Below are 12401 nucleotides of genomic sequence, written 5' to 3'. Positions count from 1 at the left end.
TTCATGCAAGCATAGCACTAATTACCATTCATCATGAAATACGTTGTTGTATTCATATTAGTAAAAATATTGAAATACATGTTAACCAAAAATAAATACATGCAATACTTTTTTTTTGTGTGGTAGTAGCCGGGATTTGAACCCCGAATCTTGCATATTCTATGCATTATCCAACCAACTGAGCTAAGCTCACAAGGACAATACATACAATACTTTATTAGAACGAGGAAAGAGTTAAAAACAAAACATAAAATATGAGGAAAAGTTGGAATTCCTTTATCAAACCCACCCCATATCGTGTTTTCCACTTTTTCTTCTTTCTCCAGGCAATACCTTACTCCATTTGTTTATAAATATCCTTCTCTTCATTCCTCCTCCAATAATCATTATTGTCAACTTATTTATAGTAAACTTTGGCTTAACTTGAAATTGCTCATACCAATTAACACACAGAAAGCATATAGGAAGAAACTAAAACAATATGGGAAGAGCTCCTTGTTGTGACAAAGCCAATGTCAAGAGAGGTCCATGGTCACCTGAAGAAGACTCCAAACTCAAAGCTTATATCCAACAACATGGTACAGGTGGTAACTGGATAGCCCTGCCAAAGAAAATAGGTATTGTTGTTATTGAAAAAAATTAACACAATTATATTCTGACATTTGTTCCTTAGGTTTATGTTATTTTTCTTTATTTTAATCTACTTTTAGCTTTTAAAAAAAACCATACATATATCCATCTATCTGGTTTATGAACCAAAAATTATTTAAGTTTTTGAGAATTAATTTCATTTTTGGTGTGGTGTAGTAGGCCTCAAAAGGTGTGGAAAAAGTTGTCGTCTTAGATGGCTAAATTATCTTCGTCCGAACCTTAAACATGGGAGTTTCTCTGAAGAAGAAGACAACATTATTTGCAGCCTCTATGTCAATATTGGAAGCAGGTAATTACTATTACTGATTAATTAAATTCAATATTGATTAGGAAAAAAAAATATTGATTAGCAAATAGTCTCCTACAAGTCTCCCTTGCCGGCTCATATGAGTCTTATACGGAGCAGATAAAAAAATTTAATGTAATATTTAAGTCGTGAAACTCTCTTACGATACATTAGTCTTTTTGGTTAGACTCTCGGTTCGTGAGCTTAACTCATAACACCAACGGATTTAACATAAATGGTTAATTTTTACCTTGACGATAGTTCATTTATGGATCATTACATTCTCATACGTGCAGGTGGTCCATTATAGCAGCACAATTACCAGGACGAACGGATAATGATATAAAGAACTACTGGAACACGAAGTTGAAGAAGAAACTTTTAACAAAGCAAAGGAAGGAGCAACAATCTCAAGCTCGCCAAGTTTTCAACCAAAACCAAGAGATCAAAAGAGAGAGTGGAAATTTGGTATGGCCTATTGGATTTATAAGTCAAACTCCAAATTATTGGCCAACATTAACACAACACAATTCATTTCCCAACATTCCATTAACAAATCCTTCTTCCATCCAAGATTATAACCTCAAGGAAGTTGAATTCTATGATAATCATCAACTGCAGCCAGTAAATGCAAACAATAATTGTCAATATCCATGTGACATTTACTTCCCACAAGATCAATTGTATTGTCCATCTACAATGAACAACATTAACTCTGCAGGGTTGACCTATGTGAACCAGCAACAACTAGATGGATCGATCTCGACTTCGACAGAAAGCAGTAGTTGGGGAGATATGAGTTCTTTGATTCACTCACCTTTGGCTTCTGATTATGAAGGTGGCCACCAACAAACAATGATTCAAGAAGATTTTACTTTTGAGGAGTCTATGTTCTATGGAATGATCCAAACGCAATAACATATCTTTGCTTGCATACTAGGTGGTATAATTAAAGAGTTCACTTTTGATTAGGATTTTTTTTTTACTTTACATGTTTTGTTAGAAATTGTTGTACCCTTTTTCATTTACTTAGACATAAATTAATTATTAAGTACTAATTTTTTGGTTATGAATTTCTTTGCTAGTCTCGAGTTTTAGATTAGAAGTACTAATATTTATCTTTTCAAAACTAACCTTTAAGGTTAGGGTTCAAACCTTATATTTTTTCAACATATAACATGTGTTTTTTCCAATATAACATTTGATGCTCATCATTATTGGGCTTGATATATACGTGTGGAAATATATTGAGTTGAACCTAACTAATCAATTACAAAAAATAATTTGTAAGGAACAATTAGACTAAATATAAAAAAAAAAAAAATGATACCAGAACCAGAGTCAATACAAGATATACGTTGGATCACTCATCATCAACTTATCACTTCGATCACACTTAAGATGGTAATGTGTGTCAAAAATCTCACATTGAATGAAATATGAGATGAAAACAAGTTTAAAAGTGATATGTATCTCTCACTTTACAAATTGACTTTGTAGTAATAAGTTAAACCCAACTCAAAATTTTGGAGTATCTATCCATACAAAACCAACTTGCAAGATATGAGTCATCACTATTTATAAACCTTATTAAATCTTATATTTATAATAATACCTAGTTTACTACCTCGAATAAACCATCAATTAGTTTACTTTCATTTCACTTTATCTCTGAATTAGATGAATATAGTATGTAGTCCCTAAAGAGTAATGATATTTGAAAAATAAAAAATTGTCATTTTTTTGAAAACTCAGTATTCGATCTAAAAACCGACTAATTCGAGGGGACTAAATCTCACCGTCCACTTGCGGGTGACCCATTTAAAGCTAGAGCTTTGCTCTGTATGAACTTGCCCACGAAAATTAGCACAAGAGGGAATCGAACTTGAGACCTTGAGAGAAGCACACTCCAAGATTCCAAGTCAACCACTAGACCAACCCCAAATGGATAAATTGCCAATTTATTATGGGACAACATCCCTAAAATATCTAAAATCTATCAATTTATTTGTAATACTTCTAACCCCGGATAACAATGCACTTCTAGGGTGAAATAGTTTTACAATTAAGAGAGAAATCCATATTTTGTGTTTCATACGTCTCAAATATGATTGCATTTTAATAGAGGGAACACACAAGTAATCAAACACATAAGTTAAAGTTAAATTCTAAGACTAAAGACTTATAACATACCATTGATTCATAATTCCTTGGAAAGTATTCAAATGATATGCACACCAATTCTCTTCTCGGAACTTCAAACTTAACATACTTTTCTTTTTTCTTCATCGCATACACCTGCAACCATGTGATGACAAAAATTGCAACAATATGATGAATTCGTTCCCTATTCCTAGTATTTACTAAGTCTCTAGTGATATTCACTTTATTTCTTCATCTTTCGATCTTTTTTTTTTTTTTTTGTTGATTTAATGTTTTATAACAAGTTTATGTAATTGAATTGAAACAAAAGTGACATGTTTATCATGTTACTATCTTATCATATCCTTAATCAGTTTTTTATCTTCTCATGTCTCTATCATATCTTACGCATCAAACATAACCTTAAAGTTATTATAAGGACTAGTGTCAACGTGCTTGTCTGTTCGTTTTTATTGGCAAGAACGATAATATAATATAGTAAAAAGTAATGAATTGAAAGGTGAAATTGCGTGAAAAAATATTAAAAAAACACTAATTCAAACTAATGATTTTTTTTTATAGTGTCCAATATTGTTTCTATTGCTTTTTTATCGTTTCTCCTATTGACGTATATTGTTCATATTTTAATGAGATTTACTTTATTTTTCAACTAATTATTTAAAGAAAAATGATAAAATAGTTTATATGTAAAATTGAAAAGAAAAAATTTAGCCCACAAATTTAGTGTATTCCTAATGTTTCGGTTGCACACTCAAAATCTCACGACCAAGGAGAAAAAAGCGGTGTAAACTGAACATCAAACATATGCCAAAGTAGTACCCATCAACCCACACACAAAGTCTTCTATGAAAATATATTGTAATGTAAAGAAAAATTCTGTAAAGTTGTTTGTAAGAATAATTCATTGACAAGAGCAACCATTTCAGAAACAGATTCAACGCATACCAACAAAGAATTTGGTTTTCTCTTTTTGAAAATATATTTTTTAATATAAGTGTCACAATATTATGACAATGCCAAAGGGATTAAATAAATACAAAAATGAGACTTGATTGAAGGCTTTAAGTCTGCCCAAGCCACGACAAGTAAACGACGACGACCTTCTTATGCAAGCATTCTGTCTTTTTATGTATGGAAGAAATTAAAAAGTATTGAAAATATATTTCTTTGACTAGATTACAAAACATATATAATCCCCAAAGTTTGTTTATTTGATGAAATTGACACTCATTACCATGAGAATCTACGTGTTTAATCTAATATATATTCATTTTCATCACTAAAGTTTCCATTTCTGACTCTGAGTATACAATTTTTTTTCAACCAAAATCAACATTAAATTATTTTCTTGTCCAATAATTATTGTCTTAGTGGGCAGAAGAATTATTATTAGAATGAAGACAATCCAAAGAATAGTTTTCTTCTTTTTAAAAATCTATCCGGTAAGACATTTGAAAATAACGAGCCCTAGAAAAATCATACTGAATAATGCACCAAACAATACAAGGCTATGCATGCATGTGATATTTTTAACAACTCTACACTTGGACTCCTATAAAATTCATCCACACAACGAACCTATTTTTTATTTTTATTTTACAAATAATTTATCTCTAAAATTAAATCTACACTTTCTGGAATGCAATATATTTCATAAATCTAAGAAGCACTTCTATTCTATACAATATGAGAAAATACCTAGTTTCACGAATCATGTCAACTATTTTTTTTTAATGATATAAAGAGAGAGTTTGTAAAGTGAAAGGATTCGTGAAACTAAATGCTTAATAAAAGTAAGTTATAGTTAAAAGTGAAAGAAAAAAAAAAAGTGTTGTTGATCATTTTATAAAAATGATGGATGAGAGTACAAACAATGGAAGTGTATAAAAAATATCATACATGATGTGTGTAGATATGAGTCATATTTCATTTTGTAGAACAAATGGGCTAAGTATGTATATGATTAAGCGGGATGATTATGTGTAAGTTATTCTCAATAAAATAAAACTCAACTAACTATACTTATGGGTTGGATCTAACTAAAAAGACTAGACTACCATAAAGTAACAAACAAATTTTATATGAGATTTGCTCTATGAGTTCCTTTAAATGCTCACAGGCTTCTCAAATGTCAAAATTGTTTTCCTCAGATCTTAATTCTCCATGATCAGAGAGGTAAAACCCAATATGCTTTGAACTCCATTTACTACTAGATCAGGAATTAAATCTCGAATTGGATCGGGAGTTGGGACCTGATACGTTCCTTGAAATAGATTTGATAGAACCAAACATAAATTTCTTGAATTTTAACAACAATAGAATTCAACAACCACTATCTTTTTCCCCAACAATTAACTCCTTCATAAGTCAACAACAATATATCATCATTCATAATTCAACACAATGCACCATAACATAAAACATTATAGAAATTGATTAAACAACAACAATATATCATCATTCATAATTCAACAACAATACACCAAAACTTAAAATTCAGCAACAATACAACAAAGATTAAAATTCAACAAGAATTTAACATTATAGAAATTGATAACACAATTTAAAATTACACCAATTCTAGATACTTTGGACACTTGCGGTTCAAACAAACCCAAATATATAACACTCCCTCTTTAGATACCATATAGTAAAACAAGAATTTTATATCGCTATTATCCTTAAAAATCCCATGATGATAAACAACGCTATCTTTGTCGTTATTATCTGCTAGATCTATGTGTGATACTTGAACAACAACATGATACATGATATTATTTTCACCGGCATGATGAAATAAGTGGTTAACATTCGTCTTCAACTAAGCCAATTTATCAGGGTTAAAAAATCTTAACCATCTTCTTTAAAGTTTCGTATCTGACATGAACTTTCACTTAAGACATGATTCATTTGAGATATGTAGATACATGAGAAAATATCAGAAAAAATGAAATGAAAGAAATGATAAAATAAATTGAGATGAGATGTAGATTCACTGGAGATTTTCATAGCGGGTCCCCGCGGGGATTCCCGGACCCATTTTCAGGGAATTTTCTCCCCTGTGGGGAGGGGACGGGAAGAAATATTCCACCGCAGCCACTTCGGGGCGGGGATCGGGGAAGTATCCCCCGCCCCTCGGATTCCCCGATCCCCGTGAAAATACTGTAATGTCCTTAAATTTTTAAAAAACCTTAATATTTACCCTTGGTTTTTTGGACTTTTCACATGGTTTCATAAAATAAAATAAAAAAAGTGTAAAATATAAAAGGTTTTTGGTTACCGGAGAAACACAGAAACAAGAACAATTTATCCATTTTTATTAAAAAAAAAACAATTTATTCATTTATTTATTTTTATTCAAACTAATAAGACTCATTCTTTTTCTATTCTATTGATTTCTAGTACGCCCTATTTTGCTTGAATTATATAATTCGAACAACATAAACACCTCTAAAACACGTTAAAGTATTTTGGATTTTAGAATTCAAATAAGACCGTGAGAAATTCAGAGTAAAAAAAGTAATGACCAAGACCAACTAGTAAAGCACAAGATAGAGATTATTGCTCTCCACCCAGCACGTTTTGCTCGCACCCTGCAAGCCTACCAAAAATACCCTTGCGCAAGTTAACTTGCGCAAGTGTTAATTGTTACGCAAGTTAACTAACGCTACGTGAGTTAACATGCGTAGCGTTAGTTAACTCACGCTGCGTGCTTTCTTAAACAAGGCAGAGCACGCTGTGCGTGACTTAAGTCACGCACGTTATAAGCACTGCGCAAGTTAACTTGCGTAAATTGGCCGCATCTAAAAACTGAGGCACAAACGTTTCTTGGATGGTAGTCAATGGTTTTCAATGGTTTTTGCACGTTTTCCTTCACATTTGACCACGTTTTTTGACTCATTAATTGCTATATACCTCATACCCCCTATAAAAACCCTCACATGCTTCCTCTTTTCCTCACATTTTATCACCCCACTCTTTCTCTTCTTCTTGCTCTGCTTCTTTGTTTCTTATTAGTTTCTAGGGTGGTTATACCGCTTTAGGTATATACCAATGGCTTCTGGGGGAAGTAATGGTCGGTCCGGTCGGGAAAAGGGCATCTTGATGTCGTTTTCCCCAGGGCTGATCACTATTTTCCCCAGGAGCTATTTGGCATATACCGAAGAGGGTATCAAATAAGTTTTGACCTCAAGAGGGCATTAAAAAAAAAGTAAAAAATCAACCTTATTTGCGCGACTTAACTCGCGTAGTGCGTGACTTAAGTCACGCATAAATACAACGTACGTTAGTTAAGTCACGCTACGTGACTTAACTTGCGCAAGGGTATTTTTGGTACGCTTGCAGGGTGCGAGCAAAACGTGCTGGGTGGAGAGCAAAATTCCAAGATAGAATATGCATGAAGTTAACAGGAGGAGAGCTGTCCAATCCAAGTTCTTAGTTGGCCAATGGAAAAGCCAACTTCTTAGTCGCAATCACACTCAATTTTTGTCTAATCAAACCGAATTGGTAACCAGCTTCTCACCAATTCTGTAAGCCACACCATCCAATCCAATCTAATTAGAGGAATGTTATTTGAATAACTCTTTTTTGAGACAACTTCTTGGACAACTAAAATTTACAAAGAAATTTAGGTAGTGACACGAAAACCAAAACAATAGAGAGAGAAAGTAAAAAGAGAATGTGAGTTTGAGAGAGAAAATTATCACAAAAGTTGTCAAAAATTGGTTGTTCAAATATCATTTCTCATCTAATTATATTAACAATAACAATAATAACAAGAAGAAATCAAATACCTTGGTTGTGAAATTGAGATTATCACGCAACATAAAAGCTTAATTACTCTTTTGGTCCCTTAAGTTATTTGTTGGTTACATTTTGGTCCCATAAGTTATTAACGTTACAATTTGGTCCCTCAAGTTACTTTTTGGTTTCGTTTTGGTCCCTTAACTATTAAAAGTTTCGTTTTGGTCCCTTAACTTATTTTTTTGTTTCGTTTTAGTCTCTTAACTTATTTTTTGGTTTCGTTTTGGTCCCTTAACTTATTTTTTGGTTTCGTTTTGGTCCCTTAACAGGGTGCGTTTGATTCGCACTAAAGGACAGGACAACAAAACAGGACAGAACAAGTAGCTGAGTCACGGCACAACTTTTTGTTCTATACATTGTTTGATAATCGGTGTACAACACAAGATAAAAATATACAAAATTACAACAATATCCTTCATATCGTATAGTATTTTGTCGAAATTAGTATAAGAAATAGTACTTCAAAATTTTCAAACTTTTAAATTATTTTTTTATTTATTAAAATTCTATTATCATAATATGATTTTAAAAAAATTAATTTATTGAAATGCATACATAAACTTAAAATGATAATGTGTCTATTATCATAATATGATTTTAAAAAAATTAATTTATTGAAATGCATACATAAACTTAAAATGATAATGTGTTATAGTAAAAATATTATAATTATATATGAAACCTGGGTTATAATATGTCGTATTGTTTAACCAAAATATTCTAAACTGAAATTTTAATAGAAAAAAAGTTTTTTTCTTTGAGATTTAATAAAAATAATTGACAAACTAATGCATATGACAAAGTAAACGGTTAACAAAAACGATGGTTATAAATTCAACTATATGCGCCGACAAAAAAGTGAAATTGGTAAGGGTTATGTTGTCTTTTTATTTATTGTCCAGCGTACAAATACTTGTACTCCACTTTAGTGGGTAACAAGTTTCACATGAGTTGTCCTGTGCCGCGCGAGTTTTTTTGTGCTGTTCCAGTGTTAATTTGTAAGATCAAACACGGAACAATTGTTCTGTTCTGTCCTGTCCTCCGATTTATTGCAAATCAAACGGAAATACATTCATTCTAACGTAAAGGACCAAAGTGGTTGACGGAGAAAGAGTTAAGGGACCAAAACGAAACCAAAAAATAAGTTAATGGACCAAAATGAAACCAAAAAATAAGTTAAGGGACCAAAACGAAACCAAAAATAGTTAAGGGACCAAAACGAAACCAAAAAGTAACTTAAGGGACCAAATTGTAACGTTAATAACTTATGGGACCAAAATGTAACCAACAAATAACTTAAGGGACCAAATCATTAATTAAGCCCAACATAAATACACATAACACAAAGAATAAAACAAACCTTATAAGAAAATGAAACAAAGAAAATAAAGTCATCATGCATGATTGGATAACTCAACAAATTTAAACTAAATGAGTTGAACAAGTTATATAACTAGAATTCAAACATGAAGAAAAAAATTACTAATACCATTTTAATATTTCTCGTTCAAAAAATAAAATTATTCTTCCATATCTAAAGTATCACACGTACAATTTCAATCTCAGTACAATATTCTAACAAATAAAGAACTATATATACAGCATCAACGTATATAACTTTCAAAAAGATGAGTTATGGACAAAAATTAGGTACGAAAATTTGAAATCCAGCTCTAATATTTAAAGTATTAAAATTAGATATCAAATTTATTTATTTTTCATCTCTAACTTTCATTGACAACTAAATTTATTTCATACATGAAACTAGTAAAATTATTTTCACATGAGTCACAACATTGCATGTATATGCTTATTCTCAAGAGAGGCTAGTTGTATTGACCAATCATAGTGATGAAACTTAGAGACATTGCATTGAGTTGGAAGTAAACATGGTTCTCTTCTGTTAAAGGAGAAGTTTCATTTTTCTATTTTCTTTCTTTGAACTGATCTTCACATGTAACCGAATGATCATCCATGGCGGCGCTTACTTCTATATTGGCTGTGCTCAAATCCTTTGATTTATTGAAAGCAACCATAGCTTTATCTAAAGATGAAAGGGAATCATCGTAAAGATCAAGACAATCTTGTAGACAATAACCCTTCACATATTCATCATAACTTTGGTTTTTTAAGTTCTTTGAAATTTTGGACATGATATTGGTTCCATTGGACTTGGTTAGGTTGATTGACATGTTCACAAGATCTTCAAGGTTGGTTGGTTGTGTTTTGTCCTTGGAAGCAGCTTCTTTAAGGGTGTGTTTGGATTGAGGGTTTAAAAGGGGAAGAGAGGGGAGGGTTCACTTTTAATTTTTAATTACGAACAACGTAAAATGTTTTTTAAAAATAAATTAAGTGTTTTTGAAGTATTATATAATCATTTATCAGGTTGTTAATTCAATTTTCTAAAAATCATTTTATAATGTCCGTAATTTAAAAAAAAAAAGCAAGTCATCTCCTCCCTTCCCCTCCTAAACCCTCCATCCAAACACACCCTAAGGGTCTGTTTGGTTACGAGAAGAAATTGAGAAGAGAGAAATAGGTGAGAGAGAATATAGTAAGAGAGAAATAGGTGAGAAATAGAGTAGATTTGAGGTGTTGTTTGGTTTAAAAGAGAGAAAAGAGAAATAGAAGAGAGAGAAGTGTTGATTATGTTTAAAAATACTAAAATACCCTTTCATTAAAAAAACCTATCAATCTCACATTTTTATTTTAATTTCATTAAATATACACGTGTTACCCTCCTTCCTTCGAAATAAAATTTGTGTTACAATCCTTTTTAAAAAAAACTATGTGTGGTACTTTTTTTTTTTTTTTTAAGAATTTACGTGTGTTACTAAAATAATCATATTTGCCGTAAAAAAATATCTATGTGTGAAAAAGGAATGTCATTGCACGTGGAACAAAAGCATGGTAAGAAGAAACAGCTATTTTGCAAATGTTGTAAAAAAAATTGCAAAATAAACAAGAGAGGATAGGGTGGGACAGGGGTATATAGTGGAAAGTGAAAATAAAAGGAGCCTTCCTCCAGATCTCTTCGCACTTCAGCGAAGAAAGGAAAAGGTGATGGGTCCCACCATAACCCTTTCTCTCTTCCTTATTTCTTGGCTTACCAAACAGGAGAAGTTTGATATCTCTCTCCAATTTCTCTCTCAGCAACTTCTCTCTCCCCTATTTCACTCCAACCAAACACAGTGTAAGGGATTTAACACAAAAATCATAGCTTAAATTTGGGTCATTCTTGGAGGCTTCCTTACGGGTGTGTTTGGTAGAAGAGAGATAGAGGAGAGAGAGAGATAGACAAGAGAGATAGAGAAGAGAGAACATATTTCCACAGTTTGGAACAGCAGAGAAAAAGGAGAGAGAGACCAAATATATGTGGGGCCCATGGCTATTCTTCTTCTCCTCTAGACAGCGAAGAAATGCAAAAGAAACCTCAACTCTTTTGCTTTTCCACTTTTACCCTTCTTTCTTTGTAGTGGCCACCTTGTCTTGAATTAGTATTGCAAGGAAAAAGTGATTCAGCAGCAATACTGGATTACTGGTAGTGTTTTTTGTTGTTGTTAAGTAGGTAGTTTTTTTTTTCTTTTTACGGGTGGTTATAGTTTTAAGTAGTATTATCATCATCAAATTAATTATATTAAGGAAAATGCTACTTCTCAAGAAAAATAGCTTCAAGAATTTTTCAAGAAATAGTTGGCAAATTTTAATTGGATGATTTATTTGTCCACTTCCTATTTTTCAGCCACACCTCCTTGAATTGTGGCAAATAGTGCATTGTAATTGGCTATTCTTTATTCTTGAAGAATTCTTGATGTTATTTTTCTAGAGATATAGCATTGCTCTTATATTAATAGTTATGGAGCAAAATGGGTACGCACGTGTTGGTTTATTTGATAGATAGGTATACCAACAATGGAAATAAATTTATGAGTTGATTTAGTTAACTAAATTATTATTCTTTTTACCATAACTAAATTATTTAAACCCTGTCAAAAAACTAAAATTAATTAATCTAACCAAATTAAAAAATTGTGTTAATTTGTTAGTTTAATAAATTAATTAAATGAATTCACATATATAGATAAATTATATGTTGATTCCCTCAGCAAAAAAAATATATATGTTGATTGAAGGATTTTTTTAATTTGGTGTTATAAAAAAAAGGATTTTTAATTTGGGGCATTTTAGTACTTTCAAAAGTAATCAACACTTCTTTCTTCTCTATTTCTTCTATCTTTCTTTTCTATCAAACAATCCATTAAATCTACCCTATTTCTCACCTATTTCTCTCTTCCCTTACTCTCTCTCACCTACTTCTCTCTTCACAACTTCTCTTCACAGCCAAACAAAGTGTACATGATTGAATGATAAGATTGGAGCCATTTGAGTATTGAGAAAGAAAGAGAAGGGAAATTATCATGTATACGAGGAACTTCATGCTTCTATTTGGTTTTCACTATTTTCCTTTTGGTAGGGTGTGTGTATGTTTGTGAGAAAT

General features: G+C 31.6%; 1 protein-coding gene and 1 pseudogene across 2 annotated transcripts; one reads left to right on the top strand and one right to left on the bottom strand.

The window, feature by feature from the left end:
• The first annotated feature begins 312 nt into the window (after positions 1 to 312).
• On the top strand, positions 313 to 2007 carry LOC146901221 (transcription factor RAX3-like). 2 transcript variants are annotated; one of them, XM_085735444.1, is made up of 3 exons: positions 313 to 617; positions 811 to 940; positions 1234 to 2007. In XM_085735444.1, the coding sequence occupies exons 1-3, from the start codon at positions 482 to 484 to the stop codon at positions 1853 to 1855; spliced, it is 888 nt and encodes a 295-aa protein (XP_085591570.1). In that variant the 5' UTR covers positions 313 to 481; the 3' UTR covers positions 1856 to 2007. The 2 variants fall into 2 exon arrangements, with proteins under 2 accessions (XP_085591570.1, XP_085591569.1); XM_085735443.1 differs by having other exon boundaries at positions 808 to 940.
• Positions 2008 to 9554: 7547 nt separating this feature from the next.
• On the bottom strand, positions 9555 to 10152 carry LOC146901220 (putative invertase inhibitor; annotated as a pseudogene).
• Between the last annotated feature and the right edge of the window lie 2249 nt (positions 10153 to 12401).

The sequence above is a fragment of the Medicago sativa genome, chromosome 8 (assembly GCF_051527215.1).
Source record: "Medicago sativa cultivar Bolivia chromosome 8, Bolivia_mono, whole genome shotgun sequence".
NCBI lineage: Eukaryota > Viridiplantae > Streptophyta > Magnoliopsida > Fabales > Fabaceae > Medicago > Medicago sativa.
Note: the sequence above shows the minus strand (reverse complement) of the source record. Positions and strands in the feature narration are given on the sequence as shown.